This window comes from Madurella fahalii (genome assembly GCF_045866475.1).
Source record: "Madurella fahalii IFM 68171 DNA, scaffold_3, whole genome shotgun sequence".
NCBI classification, from domain to species: Eukaryota; Fungi; Ascomycota; class Sordariomycetes; order Sordariales; genus Madurella; species Madurella fahalii.
Window position 1 is genome coordinate 4,849,713 of NW_027263973.1, and position 18,576 is coordinate 4,868,288.

Below are 18,576 nucleotides of genomic sequence, written 5' to 3' on the forward strand. Positions count from 1 at the left end.
TAATCCGCGTCCGAGTGGAGTGGATGGCCATTACTTTTAATCCGTCTTACGCGCCGATCCAAGTTTATTCACACACCCCCTGTCGTCTTCAACGTGAAAGTTCTCTTTGCCGCAATAATGCAACCGATAACACGTGCGGAGTTTTTCTCATGGACAGCGTAGGACGGGACAGGGTTCGTCGAAACGGAAAGCGGAAAGTGGGCGGAAGATGCCCCCGACCAATCGCAATTCGCAAAACGCTGGGCTCGACGGCAAAGGATGCTGCGGCTCCTGTGTCTTGCATGCTGCGCCTGCTTGCGGCTGAATCATTGTGTGCAACGAGGCCCAACCCCTTGGCCTTGATTTTCATGCCCAAGACAACTATGGAATCAGGAGATCCGGGCTTCTAGACCCTTTCGTTGTTTATATAGATACATATGTCCACGTTGTCATATGTCAAGGAACGCCAACAGGCCAACTGCCGGCATGGTGTGCCGGATACGATCCAGCCAATCGGTTGCTCTGAACATGCTGGCCGCGAACCGCAGCCGTACATTCGAACCACATCCCGGATAACGGGCGGCTCGGGATACGTATCGCACCTAGGAGGTGCATCGGATATGTTAGCAGCCCCTATAGGTCCTAGGACGGGGAAGCATAGCCTACGGCTAGTGGAGGGTCTGTGTATCCCTAAGACGTGGATCAACGCAGCGACAATGGTGACACAAGTAATCGGTCCCATTAACCGGCACTGGAGCTAGTGGATCAGAATAGAGGTATCGAAATGTAAAAAGAGAAAATCCTTCCGTCATCAGCACCTTTCGACCTTCCCGTAACTCAGGCAACCTTAAGGCGCAAAAATGACTACTTCCGCCGATGCACCAGACGCCCCCTAACCCACACCATCTTCGTATTCCGGTCATCTCCGTTGTACACCCACTTGGCGATCCGCTCCGGCCAGCTCTCCCACCCAAACACATCCACGTTCCCGTCATCCTCGCCCCCGCCTTCCTCCCCTAACCCTCCCTCATCAACCCTCCCCAGCCCGACCAACTGTGCATCCCACTCCATGCCGACCTCGAACCCGCCGACCTTGTCCTCCAAGCCCACCACGCGCGCCCCTCCCCTCGTCGCGAGGAACAACACCTCCTCCACGCTCAGCTTATCCCTCTCCTCGCCGCCCGCGCCGACGGCCACGTGCCGACTGACCAGCACCGCCTGCCGGGCCGCCTCCAGCATGCTCGGGCTGTAGCCGCCGCTCATGTCCGTGCCGAGGCCGCAGACGATGCCCTTGTCGGCGACCAGCCTCCGCACGCGCGCGGCCCCGCTCGCCAGCGCCGAGTTGCTGCAGGGGCAGTGGCTGAGCTTGGCGCCGCGGGCCGCGATGAGGGCGGCCTCGGCGTCGGTGAGGTGCACGCCGTGGGCGAGGATGGTGCGCGGGGTGAGGAGGCCGAAGGCGTCGTAGACGGCGGCGTACGAGTCGTCGGCGGCGCCCGTGGTCGAGGGGGGGAAGTCCTTCTTGACCTGGGCGATCTCGTCCGCGTTCTCGCTGATGTGCGTCTGCACGGGGAGCTGCGTCTCGGCGGCGAGCGCCCCGAGCTGGCCGAGCAGCGCCGGCGAGCACGACAGGGCGAAGCGCGGCGTGATGACCGGCCGGACGAGCGTCATGTCCCTGTCGATCGTCCGGATGTGCGCTATCGACTCCCGCACCGCGGACATGGCGGCTTCGACGCTCGCGTCGCGGTAGTAGGCTGGGGAGGGCGCGTCCATGCAGACACGCCCGACGAGGGCACGCTGCCCGTGCGAGACGCAGAGGTCGGCGAGGAGGTTGGTCGAGGGCACGTCGATGGTGGCGTAGTAGGCTGCGCAGGTCGTCCCGTGAGAGAGCGTCTTGCAGATCACGCGGGTGTAGACGCGGCGGGCTTTGGCCAGGTCCGAGAGCGAGGCCTCGAGCGGGAAGGTGTAGGTGTTAAGCCAGTCAAGAAGGGTGGAGCTGCCAAAGATGCCGACGTTGGGATACTGCGAGGCGTGGAGGTGGGTGTCTGGCAGTCGGTTAGTCGTCACGTTGTTACATGTCCCTGGACTTCAAGTTTGAAAAAAAAAAAAAAAAAAAAAAGCAAACGCAAGAGGACCCCAGACTCACCAACAAACCCAGGAAAGAAGAACTGCCCCCCCCTTGCGCTCACAACCTCAACTTCGCTTTCCTCCCATCCCAGCTGCGGCAGCAACGTCTTCCTCGCCTTTACCTCATCACAGTCCTTCCCGATGGCAACAATCGACCCGGATTCATCCACACAAACGGCCGTATTGTGAAGGTATTCAAGTTCGCCAAACGTCTTGCTGTGGACAAACGAACCGAGAAAGAGCTGGTTCTTGCCCATCATTTTCGCGGCAATCGGCTGCTATTTTCGATATTCGGTCCCTAAATGACAAGACGTCTTCGTATTACAGTGCGTGAGGGTGAACAGCGGCCGAGCTAAATTGAATCCCGCGCTATCGTAGCCAGCAAGCAGCGCGGTAAGACCAACCCAATACCCAGTATTGAGTCGGTTGATTGCAACGCTAAACCTCCGCTTCTGACTCCAAAACTGAGGATAACGGGTAAGGTAGGGTTGAACTTCGGAGCTGAATGCTGGGTTTGTCAGCCCAGGTTGGCAGCTGACGACTTTCAACTAACAAACGCTAAGCCTCTTGCAAAGACAAGGAGATGCTGACAAGTCCAGACAAAGTGGGCATTGGGCAACGGCCATGAATCAAAACTGATCAATCTACTCGGAAAGACAATCCGGTAGGAGGATGACCCATCTTATATACACCCTCCCTCCACGCCTTGTCTATCTCCGCCATCCCACCCACCCCACGGAACAGGGGGTCAAACAAGCCACCAAACGCCGGTGCGGTGGGTGGTGGGCGGCGGGCGGTTACGGCGGCTCTCCCGTTCTTGGCAGCGGAGCCTTCCCCTCTCGGCCAACGCCGGCATCCGGCACTCAGGGCGGAATCTGACGCACTGTGACCCCACCACGGGATAAAGACGACGCTAGGACAGCAGTAGAAGGTCAAGCACAACGTCACAATGTCCCGACAGACTGGGTGACATGCGAGAGCGGAAAATTTGCCAAGGATGAATCTGGGTGGAAGGATTCTGAACGCAGCAAGCAGACCTTCAAGTTTGTTTGCGGAGATGGACGGGATGGACAGACGTAGTCCAAACCAAGACCATTACAAATCAACCAAAGTCTAGCAATTACCGTTGGGCGTCCGCTCTGGAGCTTGCCCAATCTATACCATGACTATCATATACACGTCCAATATTTCCCCGTAAAAGTCATCTAACGCGGAACTCCCCAATCGTTCTCTACATAACACATCACATCACAACACCGCCGTGGCTATGGCGGCGGCATGGCTGTCCGTATACGAAATCGACACGTTGACCTTCTTGACGCCCGCCTTGTTCGCGGCCTCTAGGGCTGCACCGTGCAGCTGCGAGGTGTTAGCAACTGTTACTCAAACCACCTGGGCCCAGAAAACATACCGTGACTGTAGGCGCGCCGTTCTCGTCTGTTGAAATCTCAATGTCCTTCAATGCTGCGCCTGCTCCTTGGCTCGCAACACCCAGCGCCTTGAAGACGGCCTCCTTGGCGGTCCACCGCCCGGCAAAGGCCTTTTGCGGCGACCGACCCGTGGCTGATGCCAGACAGTACTTCATCTCGGCCTCGGTGAAGTTGCGCTCCAGGAACGTGTCATTGTCGGCGTTAATGGAAGCAATATCCTCGACATCAAAGCCGACCCGCGTGTTCATGTTCTCCAACCGTCGAGCCTCGCGGTTGACCACAGACTCCAATGTCGCCTTGCGCTCCGCGACAGTCTGAGTCTTCTCCGATAACTTCATGAAGTTGGACGGGAATGTGAGCTGCCCGGTTTTCTTATCCTCTGTGACCCGAGCATCAGGATTCAAGAGGACTGAGCTGAGCTGCTCATCTGTGTACGGCGACTTGTCCTTGGCGACGAACAGAGTGTTCTTGATCATGCCATTGTGGAAGTAGCGGTATGCCTTCTTCTGTCGAGCCTCGACCTTGATGCGATACTCATTGAAGGTCTGCTCATCGAGCGTGGCGAACAGATACTTGGGGTGGACACCGATGGCTTGAGCACCCTTCTGGCCGAAACCAAACGACGTGACCGAGAATGCTTTTACGCCGTCCGTCTGGAGGCTGCGGCTCGGATACACAATGTAGTCGAACTGCTCCATCACCTGGTCGACGTTGTCGGCGTTGCGGTTGCCAGGGACGAGGCCGGTATTGAGCACCTGTAAGCAGCCGTTCATCATCCAGGCACCGGCGGCACCCTTGGGGTGGCCAGTAAGATACTTCTGGAAGATACCCAGGACGGCGTTGCCCTTCTTACGGCCAAGATGCGCCAGTTGTTGGCAGATGACCGACGACTCGTTCTTGTCGTTGGCCTTAGTCGACGTTCCGTGGAAGGAGGCCACATCAAGGTCGTCAATGGTGAGACCCCATGTAGCCAGCGCGCCGCGGAGGGGAGCGATGCTCGGGTCACTCTTCCAAAAGTTGTTGCCGTAGCTGCGCAAGACTTCCTTGGTCTGCCTCTCTGCCTCCTTCTCGACGTGCTTCGCGCGGTTCGCCACGTACTCCTCGATCTCCGTCTGCGACCGACCCTCAGCCCTGAGTGCCTCAGCCTCGTCAGCCAGGTACTGGAGCTCGGCCTCCTTGTCATCCTGGATCTGCTTGGTGCGGCGCTCGATCTGCCTCCGCCTGTACTTGATGTCAAGGAGCGGCGACGCGAACTTGCCGCTGTGCTCCCGAGCAGTCGTGAGCACGCCCTGACCTGGAGCAGGGACTGAACGCCCGATCTTATCCGAAGCCGTCGTGGTGAGCGCGAGGATGCCGTAGATCGGGACACCCATATCCAAAGCGAGTTTGGCAGTCATGATGACCTGGATACCACAGCCCTGCGACTCCATGAAGCCGTTTCTGGTAGTGGTGGTGGGCCTGGACATCTCTTTGGGCGTCCGGCCGTGCGCGAACTCGTCGACGGTGTTGCTGGTCGCCTTCATATTGGCGAACTCATAAGAGCCCTCCTCGCCAAAATCATCGAAACCACCGACAAGGCAGACACGTGCCTTGCCCTCCATAATGGTCTCATAACCAACGTCGAGGGACTCGACGGCGGTCGCGCAAGCAGCGACCGGCGTCTTGATGGGACCAGACGACGAAAGCAGCAGCATGTTCACCCAAGCAGCCATAGTGTTGATGAAGGATTCTTGCAAAATGTCGTTCTGGAGCGGCTTGTCCAGGAAGCGGTCGCGGTGCATGCCGCGGAGAGCTGCCGTGCCACCCATACCGGAGCCCACGCAGTTGCCCACTTCTGAAACGTGCACATACTTGTAGAACTCGTACGGATCGGTGACACCGGCTGACAGAAGAGCCTCGACCGTCGAGACAAGGACGTACAGGGCCACGGGGTCGACCTGGGAAATGATGTCGTCGGGGATACCATAGCGTTTGGCGTCCCAACCGGTCGGAATCTGGCCAGCAACGAGACGGTCGAACCGCAAGGCCTTCGGTATCCACAGAGACGCGCCCTTCTTCATACGGACAGTGTACTCGCCAGTATCCGGAATCTCGAAAATCTCCACCTTGTCGCCGTGCTCGCGCTTGAACTCTTCAGCCGTGTCTTTGGAGGCCTGGAAGGGATCAAGATCCTCCTGAATGACGACCTCGTGAAGCAGCTGCTTCTTGTTCGGGTCGTAGCCATCAAAGAGTTCGGGCTCAATCAGACGAATACCGGAATGCTCCAGGATGTACTTCTCGTATTTGGGCTTGATGTCCTTGTCGTCGACGGGCTCGCCAGTCTTGGCATCCACCCAACCAGAGTAGGGCTTGCCTTTGATGGGCCCGTTGTGGTTCTTGATAAGGCCCATGATCCAAGCCATTTCGATACAGCCTTCGAGCGAGAACTCGCCGTACGCCTCCATCTCCCATCTCGTCCTCGAGTTACCCCAAGGGCCGACTTCGGCGAAACCCGTGACGACAACCACCTTTTCAAGGTCGACCATGCCCTTGAGGTTCTCGTTGAGGGGAGCGATCTCTGACTTCCACTCTGGGAGCGGAGGGAAATCGAATTTGATGTTGGCACGGGGCTCGATAACCTTCTTCTTATAAAGTGCTTCCGAGTCCTCGCCATTGACAATCTTGTTCTCTGCGGCAGTCTCCTTGGTAACAGCCCGACGGATCTCGCTGGTCTCGGTCAGGGACTTGCGCTCCTTGGTCATGGTCTCATTGAGGTTGGTGATGAACTGGAGGCCGCCATTCAGGTCGGCAAAGACAGGTTCATTCTGGCAGATGTCGACAATGGTCGGGGACATCAGGCCGAGTAGGTTGAAGGCCATCTCCTGTTGCGAGAAGGTGCGGACGCCAAAGCTTTCCACGGCCTCGGCCACGATGTTGTTGCCGGACATGAGCCCCGTGCCACGAGTCCAGCCGATGATGGCACCGCAGATGGTCAAGTAGTTGGCCCAGTCCTCAGCGTACCACCGGTTGAAGAGGGTTTCGAGTCCAAGCTTGGACTCGGAGTACAGACCGTCGCTGCCAAATGTTCCGTGATTGGGCGAGAGCGGGAGAATGACCTGGGCGGGACGCGTCTCAAAACCGCGGGTGGCCTTCTGCGTCTTGACATTGCCAAGGAGACGGATGAGGTTGGTCAGCATGATGCGATGGGCGAGCTCAGACTTTGAGTCAATTCCATCAATCTGGCGACCCTGCTCGGAAATGGCAGCGAAGGGGACAATGTAATCGAGATCCCAGCCAAGGCCGTTTTTGGGGTCGTAGATGTAGTCGATCAAGGCGTTGATGTCTTGGACGCTGCCCTGGTTGAAAGGCACGACCACGAGCTGGGAGCCGCGCGAGCCATACCGGGCATACATGGACTGGTAGTATTCAGTGACCTCGCGGGAGAAGCGGCTTGTGGTAACAATGACCTTGGCTCCGCCGCTGATAAGGCCTTGGAGGACCTCGGCACCGATCGAGCCAGCACCGGCGCCCGTCATGAGCACATATTTGCCAGCAAACGTGACTCCGTCCTTGGCAGCTTGTTCGAGGCAGTCGAGGTACATGCTGGTGAGCCTCTTGCTGTAGTCCCAGCCATGCTGCGTCTTCTTGCGGAGGTGCAGGAACGGAATGGCCTCAGTCTTCCCCTTGGGCTTGCCTTTCTTGAGGACGCCGTTGCTCTTGCCGTTCTCCTTGGGAATGATCTGACTTTCGTTCATGGCGAGTGACCGGATAATCTCGCCATACAAGGTCTTGATCTCAAGCTGCGACGTCTTGGGAAGCTTGTACTGCTGCTTGATCAACTTGTAAATCTTCGACAGATCATTCTGGACCTTGGTTCTGTTGCCGTATTCCGAGATCTTGCCGCCCTCGGCCATCTGTTGCACGTAGTGCTCCAGCTTACGGCAGCTGGCACGCGGAACCTCCTCGAACTTCAGATTACCGCGGGCGTCAATGGTGGTCCGGGGGCCGGTAGGAACGGCGACGTCCTTGTACACAGGATCGGCCGTGAGGACATCTTTGCAGTTCTGAATAAGCTGCGCACCGAGCTCCTTGGCGAGCTGGTATGTCTCTCCGCGTTCGGTCGGGCAGTTGTCGATGTGGTACTGCATGAACTCGAGAAGCGTCGGGTTGGACCGGTTCATAATGCGGATGCACTGGCTCACGATTTCGCGATCAACAGCCTTCAGTCTGCCGAAGATGATGTCGTAGTACATGCTCAGCGCGTCCTGGCGAACCCAGTTCCACGAGGAGTCGTAGACACGGGCTTTCAGCGAGCTGAAGACCGGCTCAATCCCGGAAGCGTAGAAATCGCCATGCTCGGCCATCCACAAGTCAAGTTGAGACTGGAGGACCTTGGACGATTCCTGCGAGGCCTGGAAAGCCTTGTCTCCGGCACGGATGTCCACCTTGAGGTACCGTGCGATAAGCTCCAGCTGTTGCTTGAACAAAGCTTTCTGGTCGCTTGTCAGGGCCTCGATGGCGGCGGGGTCCATCATCATGCCGCCGCCAGCGCCGGCAGCCGGGCCGGCCGCAGCGGCAGTGGACAAGCTGATGCCAGCAGTAGACGCGTATTTCTGAGAGACATCGTCGAGGAAAGCTTTTGCATCTGCCTCGGACCCGAGACGCGCGGGCGGTTCCATAGTGATGGCAAGCAGGAGCACGCCGTCCTGCCTTCCAGAGCCCAGACCCCACCTCGTCTCGAGGTATTTCCTTGCTGTTGTGATATTGAAGCCACCGGGCATCTTGGATGAAATCAGACGAGCAATGAGACCTTGCGAGGTCTTGCCGAGATTCCCGTCAAATGTGGCTTGCATCGCTGCGCCAAGTTCGTCGAGCGGTGTGTCCTCGGGCTTCTCGGGTGTTGAGCCAAACTCCTTGCCCAGATCCCCGAGAATCTCGTTTTGGAGCGTCGATTTGCCTGTGAAGGCTGCGATTAGCATCATTCCGAGAGAGGCCACAGAGGTGCGCGCTTACCGCCAACCAAGTCCTTTATGGCTTTGCTGAGAGGGATGTCTTGCAGGGGCTTCTTCAGCTTCTGCGCGACCAACGACCGCACGATATCGATGGCCTGGACGGGCGCGTCCGGCACCTGTGCAGCAGGTCCGGCACTGGGGGGTGGAGGGGCCGCAGCCGCCGGAGCGGCAACTGCGGGAGCTGCTGTGGGAGCACTCGATGAGCCCGCCTCGGGTGCGGCGGGCTCAGGCTCCTCCTCCACGGGATCAACGTCATAGTAGATCTCCTTCGCGTCCTTATTGTAGCAGAGGATCTGTCTCTGGACTGACTTGGCGGCGTCGTATGCTTCATACTTGGAAGCCAGGGTCCTCTTGGCCATCACACCCAGCGTGTCTGCGGGGCCGATTTCGACAATGCGCTCGGCTGTCTGCTCTGCCAGGAAAACATCTTGCGTCTCAATCCACCTTACCGGCGAGGCGAACTGGTATGCAAGGAGCTCCACAAGGAGCGTGTGGGCAAGCTCCTGCTCGACTTCGGGACGCATGTTGCCTGCCGTTGAAGGACTTGGTCCTGACCGTGAAAGAAGAGAGGGAAAAATAAGGCGGTTGTGGAAAAAGTTTATGGGGTATCTTTTACGAACAATTGGCAGAACATGGACTCTCCCGCTGAATTAGATGGGTGGTAGTAGTCGGTGGGTGAAGGTGTTGTCGGAAAAAAGAGTCGGGAAGACCAGACGAACACCAGCCGAACTGCGATTAAACGGTGAGGGAGAGGCACCCAAGTCCAGGCAGGGGTTTCTGTGTCCTGTGAGAGGAGCCTCGAACTGAAGGGACTGGAATGATGGAGGCGGATGTTGATTAACCACGAAGCAGGGGGGCAACAGGCAAAAAATTGTCAACTAGCCGCGTCGTCACGTTGCAAATGTTGAATGAGTTTTGGGCTCAGCAGCCCCTGTCGAGACAAGCGCAACTTGTGGCCTGCTTCTCAACCAAACATATAAACTAACCGGAAACGGTTTAGCGCCCGCACGCGTGTTACCCCAAGGTCTTTCGGCTCTGTGGGTCGGAAAGTCTCGATACCTCCAATTTCAACGCCAGATTTCCCACTCCAAGTGAGGTGCTCGGGCCCTAACCGGTTCCCGAACTGCACTTGACCGAGAGGAGCCGAGGGGTTTCGTTAGGTAGGGCTTCTCGCCTACGCCCTGCGCCCTCCTCTAGCACCATGGAGCCATGAGCCTTGCGGTGCGCGCAGTTGTTTATGTCGTCATCCGTTGAGGGGTTGGCGAGTCCAGATGCGTCTTCTCAGACCCTGGCCAGATAAGTGCGCCGCTTCTGAGGGTTGAGATTTACCAGCGACCCGGTTCACTCTAGTATCTGTAAGACGAATCCCAAGAGACCACATCGACTGCATTAATCTCGCGTGGACACGTTGCTAGCTCACCCGTTTTGATCAACTGGGCTCGGTTACGTTGCATAAGAACCCGCGGCGTTGCCACCATCAAGAAAAGAAAAAAAACAACCGAACAAATCCAGATGGAATGCTTAGTGTCGCTGGCACCAAGCGTGAACGAGCATTTGCCGGTGAATCTGCCATTGCCACTCCCGTCTGTCCGAGATCGTGGAAAAGCGCGCCTTATCCAGCGGTTTTGATGGGACGTCTGCAATTATAGGATCATGTATTGGTACTTTGGCTGGGTTTGTGTGGGTATTGTCTCCTGACAGGTGGGGTTGCAGCTTGCGGATCGGATGCTCGGGTTGGCCCACCAAGGGGGCGGACGTGTATGTACAACGCATTAAGCAGTTGCATAGGGGTCGCCAGAAGTCACTCTGGGTTCTTTGGTCCGGCGACAGGGGTGGGGTCTGGGTGCTGCGTCGTGCCTTTCCCCAACAAGATCCAAAATTTTTGGCGAGCCGAGGGACGCCGCCGACCGCGGATAGCATTTGGGAGTCGGTTAATTTTGTGTTGAGACATATCACATATCGACCTCCATTCTCCGGTAGCATTCCCCAGTCCGGATTACACCGTCAACCTCGACCGGGAGACGCATCCAAGGGTCCAAACATTGCCGCTTCTCCACGTTCCTTGCCCTGCCCTTTCTCCCATCTCCCTGCCATAACGTGCAGTTAAGCCCCCTTGAACACACAAGAAAATCCCAAATCAAGGGCAGGTTCCATTCCACCTCAGGAACCCCTCCTCCTCCTCCTCCGCTTCTGTCCCCGTTATCGAAAAACCCTTTGGAGTCGCTGCTTCCTCTTGCCCCGACTTCCTGCTCGACCTTGTGCCTGGTGCGTATGTGCTCTCTCCTGCCCAACTTACCTGCTTATCAGAAAGCACAAGGCGGCTAACCTCAACCCAAAAGTGCCACCACCACTTCTAGATACCCCTTCTCATAATGTACGGCACCGGAACAGGCCCGCAGACGGGCGCCGTCACGCCCAGGTCGTCGGCCTCGCTGCGCCCGCTTACTCTTTCCCACGGTTCTCTCGAGACGTCCTTCTTAATACCCACTAGCCTCCACTTCCACGCGTCCCGGTTGAAGGAGAGTTTCATTGCGACCCTGCCAGCCCCTACCGACGAACTGGCGCAAGATGACGAGCCCTCCTCGATTGCGGAGCTCGTTGCAAGATATATGGGTTATATTGCCAATGAGGTGGCTGAGGGCGAGGACGATGCGCAGGGGTCATACGAGGAGGTGCTCAAGCTCGTCCTGAATGAGTTCGAGAGGGCATTTCTGCGGGGCAACGATGTTCATGCCCTGGTTGCTACGCTTCCCGGCATCGATGCCAAGAAGCTGGAGGTAATTCGCAGCTACTTCGCTGCTCGGTCGGCGTCGAACAGAGCCATGAAGGCGCATCAGTCGGCCTTGTTCCGGGCGGCTGACGACGAGGCTGCCAAGCTCTACAGCATCTTCGGCGGCCAGGGCAACATTGAAGAGTACTTCGAGGAGCTCCGGGAGCTGTACAAGACCTACCCATCCTTTGTAGGGGAGCTCATTGTCTCTTCGGCCGAGTTGCTTCAGACCTTGTCCAGTCACCCCAGCGCAGAGAAGCTCTATCCCAAGGGTCTGGATGTCATGAACTGGCTTCACAATCCGGATGCCACTCCGGATGTCGACTATTTGATCTCGGCACCTGTCAGTTTCCCCTTGATTGGCCTTGTGCAGCTCGCGCACTACCAGGTAGCGTGCAAAGCCCTCGGTCTCCACCCCGGCATCCTGCGCGAGAAGATCAGTGGCACAACAGGTCACTCGCAAGGCGTTGTTCTTGCTGCCGCTACGGCGGCTGCTGACTCGTGGGAGTCTTTTGAGAATATCGCCAAGTCTGCCTTGACCATCCTGTTCTGGATTGGGGCGCGCAGTCAGCAGACGTTCCCGAAGACCTCCATGTCACCCTCCATGCTCCAGGATTCCATCGACAACGGTGAGGGCACTCCGACGCCGATGCTGAGCATCCGCGATCTGCCCCAGGCCGAGGTCCAGAAGCACATCAACCAGACCAACCAGTACCTTCCCGAGGACCAACACATCTCAATCTCTCTCATCAACAGCCCCCGGAATCTCGTCGTCGCTGGTCCTCCGAGATCTCTGTGTGGTCTTAACGCGCAGCTCCGGAAGGTCAAAGCCGCCACCGGCATTGACCAGACCAGGATTCCCTTTACTGAAAGGAAGATTCGTTTCGTGAACCGCTTCTTGCCCATCACGGCTCCCTTCCACAGTAAATACCTCGAAGAGGCCAAGGCCTTGATTGGCGAGGACCTCAAGGACATTTCTATCGACGCCGAGAGTCTGGGAATTCCCGTCTATGACACCAACACTGGCAAGGACATCCGGGAAGAAGTGACCGGAAACATCGTCCCTGCCTTGGTCCGCATGATCACGAGTGATCCTGTGAACTGGGAGAAAGCCACCGTCTTTCCCGGTGCTACACACATTCTCGATTTTGGCCCGGGAGGCATCTCGGGTCTTGGTGTCCTGACCAGCAGAAACAAGGATGGCACCGGTGTCCGCGTCATCCTCGCGGGAACAGTGAGCGGCACAGTGCCCGAAGTTGGCTACAAGTCGGAGCTGTTCGACCGCGACGAGGAGCATGCAGTCAAGTATGCCGTTGACTGGGTCAAGGAATATGGTCCGAGGCTCGTGAAGACCTCCAGCGGCCGTACTTACGTTGATACCAAGATGAGCCGACTTCTCGGCCTGCCGCCCCTCCTGGTCGCCGGCATGACGCCTGCCACAGTGCCCTGGGACTTCGTGGCGGCGACCATGAACGCTGGCTACCAGATCGAGCTCGCAGGCGGCGGTTACTACAACGCAAAGACAATGACTGCAGCCATCTCCAAGATTGAGAAGGCGATTCCGCCTGGCCGCGGCATCAGCGTCAACCTCATCTACGTCAACCCGCGTGCCATGGGGTGGCAGATCCCGCTTCTGGGCAGGCTCAGGGCGGAGGGTGTGCCAATCGAAGGTCTGACCATCGGCGCCGGCGTGCCGTCGATCGAGGTTGCTCAGGAGTACATCGAGACGCTAGGTCTGAAGCACATCTCTTTCAAGCCCGGCTCGAGCGAAGCCATCCAGGCTGTCATCAACATCGCCAAAGCCAACCCGAGCTTCCCGGTTATCCTGCAATGGACTGGTGGCCGAGGAGGCGGCCATCACTCTTTCGAGGACTTCCACGCCCCCATTCTCGCCATGTATGGCCGCATCCGGCGGCAAGAGAACATCATTCTGGTCGCTGGTAGCGGGTTTGGAGGCGCCGACGACACGTATCCTTATCTCACTGGTGCGTGGTCTACCAAGTATGGCTATCCCCCGATGCCCTATGACGGTTGTTTGTTTGGCAGCCGCATGATGGTTGCCAAGGAAGCCCACACGAGCAAGGCCGCCAAACAGGCCATTGTCGATGCTCCGGGCCTCGATGACAGCGAATGGGAGAAGACCTACAAAGGACCTGCGGGGGGTGTCATCACTGTCAGATCCGAGATGGGCGAGCCGATTCATAAGCTTGCTACGCGCGGTGTCCTCTTCTGGGCCGAGATGGACCAAAAGATCTTCAGCCTGCCAAAGGAGAAGCGTGTGCCTGAGCTGAAGAAGAACCGCGACTACATCATCAAGAAGCTTAACGCCGACTTCCAGAAGGTCTGGTTCGGTCAGAACAAGGAAGGCAAGGCCGTGGATCTCGAGGACATGACCTATGGTGAAGTTGTCCGGCGGATGGTTGCGCTCCTCTACGTCAAGGACGAGGCGCGATGGATTGACCCCTCTTTCGCCAAACTCACAGGCGACTTTATCCACCGTGTTGAGGAGCGCTTTACCACGGCTCCTGGCCAGCCGTCCCACCTTCAAAGCTATGCTGACCTCGACGAGCCATACTCCGCCGTCGAGCGCATCCTGTCTCACTACCCCGAGGCTGAGACGCAGCTCATCAATGCACAAGATGTGCAACATTTCCTGCTGCTCTGCCAACGACGTGGGCAGAAACCCGTGACGTTCGTCCCTGCGCTCGACGAGAACTTCGAATTCTTCTTCAAGAAGGATTCCCTGTGGCAATCGGAGGATCTTGCGGCCGTCATCGACAAAGACGTGGGCAGAACCTGCATTCTCCAGGGGCCCATGGCCGCCAAGCACTCAACCAAGGTTGACGAACCCATCAAGGACATCCTTGACGGTATTCACCATGGCCACATCGAGGGTTTAACCCGAGACTTGTATGGCGGCGATGCCTCGAAGATTCCCACCATCGAGTACTTTGGTGGAAAGCTCATTGACAGCGAGATTCCGTTGGATGCCGAAGGCCTGACCGTCTCCATTGACGCGAACAAGAACACATACCGTCTGTCTCCATCTCCTTCGGCCCAGCTCCCGTCACTTGATTCGTGGATCTCGCTTCTAGCTGGCTCGAATCGGAACTGGCGCTACGCGCTACTCCAGTCGGAAGTCATTGTACAAGGCCAAAAGTACCAAACCAACCCGATGAAACAGATCTTTGCGCCCACTCGGGGCCTGTTTGTCGAAATCAGCAACCCGAACGACCCCGCCCAGACGGTGATCATGGTCAGGGAACAACCGCGGCACAACCGCTACGTCGATGTGATCGAGGTTAAGCTTGTCGGTGAGAACGAGATTGTGGTCAATATGATCAAGGACACAACTGCTCTTGGCAAGCCTGTTGCTCTCCCGCTCCGCTTCACATACCGGCCCGAGGCTGGCTACGCGCCCATCCACGAGATCATGGATGGCCGCAATGATCGGATCAAGGAGTTTTACTGGCGCGCGTGGTTCGGCGATGATGAACTCGATCTCGATGCTCCTGTCGCCAGCAAGTTCGATGGTGGCAAGACCACCATCACCAGCGAGGCGATCAACGAGTTCGTTCATGCTGTCGGCAACACGGGCGAGGCATTCGTCGACCGCCCGGAGAAGATCATGTATGCGCCTATGGACTTTGCCATTGTTGTCGGTTGGAAGGCCATCACAAAGCCAATCTTCCCGCGCACTATCGACGGTGACCTCCTCAAGCTTGTCCATTTGTCCAATGAGTTCCGCATGATGCCTGGTGCCGAGCCTCTGAAGAAGGGCGATGAGGTCCACACCACGGCCCAGATCAACGCCGTTATCAATCAGGAATCCGGCAAGATGGTCGAGGTTTGCGGCACCATTACCCGCGATGGCGAGCCTGTTATGGAGGTCACCTCGCAATTCCTATACCGCGGAGTCTACACCGACTTCGAGAACACATTCCAGCGCAAGGTTGAGACACCTATGCAAGTCCACCTCGCCACGACCAAAGATGTCGCCGTTCTGCGCTCCAAGCAGTGGTTTGTTCTCGACGACCTCGCTACCCCCGAGGTCGAGCTGCTCGGCCAGACATTGACCTTTCGTCTGCAGAGCCTGGTTCGGTTCAAGAACAGGACCGTCTTCAGCCACGTCGAGACGCGGGGCCAGGTCCTTGTCGAACTTCCTACAAAGGAGATCATCCAGGTCGCCACTGTTGATTACGAGGCCGGCGAGTCGCATGGAAACCCGGTCATTGACTATCTCCAGCGCCACGGCTCGTCAATTGAGCAGCCCATCAACTTCGAGAATCCCATTCCTCTCAGCGGCAAGACTCCTCTCCAGCTTCGTGCACCCGCTTCCAACGAGACCTATGCCCGGGTCTCTGGCGATTACAACCCCATCCACGTCTCGCGCGTGTTTGCGGCCTATGCCAACCTTCCCGGCACCATCACGCACGGCATGTACTCAAGCGCTGCCGTGCGGAGTCTGGTAGAGACCTGGGCCGCAGAGAACAAGATCGGCCGCGTCCGAAGTTTCCACGCCTCGCTCACCGGTATGGTCCTTCCCAACGATGACCTTAACGTGAAGCTGCAGCACGTTGGCATGGTGGCCGGCCGTAAGATCATCAAGGTCGAGGCCAGCAACAAGGAGACGGAGGAGAAGGTTCTTCTCGGTGAGGCGGAAATCGAGCAGCCCGTCACCGCGTACGTCTTCACCGGCCAAGGCTCTCAGGAGCAAGGCATGGGCATGGACCTCTATGCCAGCAGCGCGGTCGCTAAGGATGTCTGGGATCGCGCAGACAAGTATCTGATGGACACTTACGGTAAGTGCCCCGTGCACTACGAGTTGCACTGTTCATTCTGTGCTAATATGGCTTTAGGCTTTGCGATCACAAACATCGTCAGGAACAACCCGAAGGAGCTGACCATTCACTTTGGCGGTCCTCGTGGCAAGGCCATCCGCCAAAACTACATGGCCATGACTTTCGAGACGGTGGCCGCTGACGGCTCGATCAAGTCAGAACGCATCTTCAAAGAGATCAACGAGAAGACAATGTCATACACGTACCGCTCGCCAAGCGGTCTCCTCTCGGCAACCCAGTTCACGCAGCCTGCCCTAACCCTGATGGAGAAGGCAAGCTTCGAGGATATGAAGTCCAAGGGACTCGTACCGCGGGATAGCACCTTCGCCGGTCACTCTCTTGGCGAATACTCGGCTCTAGCTGCCCTTGCCGATGTTATGCCGATCGAGTCTCTCGTGTCGGTCGTCTTCTACCGTGGGTTGACCATGCAGGTCGCCGTTGAGCGTGACGCTTCCGGCCGTTCCAACTACAGCATGTGCGCCGTCAACCCCAGCCGGATCAACAAGACCTTTAACGAAGAGGCGCTACGCTTCGTTGTCAGCGCTGTCGCTGAGACGACGGGCTGGCTGCTGGAGATTGTCAACTTCAATATTGCCAATATGCAGTACGTCTGCGCTGGCGATCTCCGTGCCCTCGACACCTTGACCGGCGTCACCAACTACCTCAAGGCCATGAAGATCGACATTGAGCAGATGCGCAAGGAGTACCAGCCCGAGACGGTCAAGGAGAAGCTCGTCGAAATCATCAAGGCGTGCGCCGCCGAGACGGAGGCCAAGCCTCAGCCTCTGGAGTTGCAACGTGGATTCGCCACCATCCCCCTGAGGGGCATCGATGTGCCTTTCCACTCGACCTTTCTGCGCTCTGGTGTCAAGCCTTTCAGGAGCTTCCTGCTCAAAAAGATCAACAAGACGACGATCGACCCTGCCAAGTTGATTGGCAAATACATTCCCAACGTGACGGCTCGGCCGTTCGCGCTGACCAAGGAGTACTTTGAGGATGTTTACCGCCTGACCAACTCACCCAAGATCGGGCATGTTTTGGCCAACTGGGAGAAGTACCAGGACGACGGCAGCGCGCTATCTGCTGCCGTGGCTAATGGCACTAATGGCGTCAACGGCACGAACGGTATCAACGGTGTGAATGGTGACGCCAACGGAGTTGAAGCCAATGGGACGGAAGCGGCGTAATGGGGCATGCTCGGTAGAATTTACGACTCATGTTGGACCGCTCAGTTGGATGAAAGCGATTGCTCGTTATGACATGTTTTAATGTGTGTGTATATATTTTGCATGTGGCGGATGCCGGACTCTAGACGATAGATATGATTGGCAACTGCATTTGTTTTGTTGTGCGCAGCTGGTGACGGCGTGAGCGACTGATGTTTGTTGGTCTCGGCCGCTCGCTGTAAAGTGAAAAGTGAGTTCTGCTATGGGCGTTGAGGTTACGCCGGGGAAATGCCAAAGTGGCCTAGGTATACTCCGGGATCAGATCGCATGATGTCAATACCAACAGGCTCGTGAGTTCTTCTGCAGCGGATGTTCCATGATACAGTATGTCTATGTACCCATTGGCCTTCCTCCTTCTCGCAAATTCTTGATTTGTCTGTCAAAGTCGGAACACAGCTGTGACCTTCTATGAAGGAGCAGCATCCACACATCCGAGCGACACTTCTTGAAGTTGCTCATTCTGCCGTCTTCGTCCCACCTACTCCATTCTCCGGTATGTCTCCGTATTACAACAAAAAAAACCCTGTAGGAGAAATGAGGTTTCCCTTGCCTAGTTACCGTTGGGGTAGGTGGGTTAGCTAGTCCTACAGAACAATTAGGTGATAAGAGTCTGACTGTCAAAGAGGGGGTACACATGCTTGTTCTATATGCTGTGGCGGGACTTGGAGTACATGTACATATTATAATTACTATTATATAACGCTTTTGCCCCCGTACTGACACAACATACACACACACACACACACCCACGCACGCACGAATCCATCTCATGTGCCACCAAGAACCGAGACGTGCCCATGCCCTTCGTCACACCAGTGATACTGGCTGTCCAGTGTCTCCTCGGTATCACCGCCCTAGTGGACCCCTCGGGCTCCCATACCCGATACGGGGAACTTTGACAGAGAACACAACATAATTCTGTTAAGCGAGCATTCCTTCTTCACTGGCCTTTGACAAGCATCTCGAGACCACCGAAAGCACTCCAAAGAGCTGAAAAATGACTGACAAAGGAGATCGAATTGTTAAAAGTCCTGTGACGCTATGTCCCTTCATCCTACTCCCGGTCATACAACCGGGAAGGTGGACAAGAGGAGCATGAGCTGGGTAGTAGTAGAGTAAAAGTAGAGCAAAACTGCTCGCTGCGTGCAACCCCCCCGTGCAACTACATCTTGTGTCAACCTTCCACCAGAGTATCCCCGATCATACTAAGTCCGT

General features: G+C 56.9%; 3 protein-coding genes across 3 annotated transcripts; 1 reads left to right on the forward strand and 2 right to left on the reverse strand.

The window, feature by feature from the left end:
- Positions 1 to 843: 843 nt before the first annotated feature.
- Positions 844 to 2,363, reverse strand: MFIFM68171_06798 (uncharacterized protein; the record flags this gene model as incomplete). Its single annotated transcript, XM_071062218.1, has 2 exons — positions 844 to 2,021; positions 2,123 to 2,363. The coding sequence occupies 2 exons, from the start codon at positions 2,361 to 2,363 to the stop codon at positions 844 to 846; spliced, it is 1,419 nt and encodes a 472-aa protein (XP_070918319.1).
- A 988-nt stretch (positions 2,364 to 3,351) lies between these two features.
- On the reverse strand, positions 3,352 to 9,048 carry FAS1_1 (beta subunit of fatty acid synthetase; the record flags this gene model as incomplete). The annotated part of the gene is made up of 3 exons (XM_071062219.1): positions 3,352 to 3,462; positions 3,515 to 8,469; positions 8,526 to 9,048. The coding sequence occupies 3 exons, from the start codon at positions 9,046 to 9,048 to the stop codon at positions 3,352 to 3,354; spliced, it is 5,589 nt and encodes a 1,862-aa protein (XP_070918320.1).
- Positions 9,049 to 10,896: 1,848 nt separating this feature from the next.
- Positions 10,897 to 17,322, forward strand: FAS1_2 (beta subunit of fatty acid synthetase; the record flags this gene model as incomplete). The annotated part of the gene is made up of 2 exons (XM_071062220.1): positions 10,897 to 16,096; positions 16,154 to 17,322. The coding sequence occupies 2 exons, from the start codon at positions 10,897 to 10,899 to the stop codon at positions 17,320 to 17,322; spliced, it is 6,369 nt and encodes a 2,122-aa protein (XP_070918321.1).
- Between the last annotated feature and the right edge of the window lie 1,254 nt (positions 17,323 to 18,576).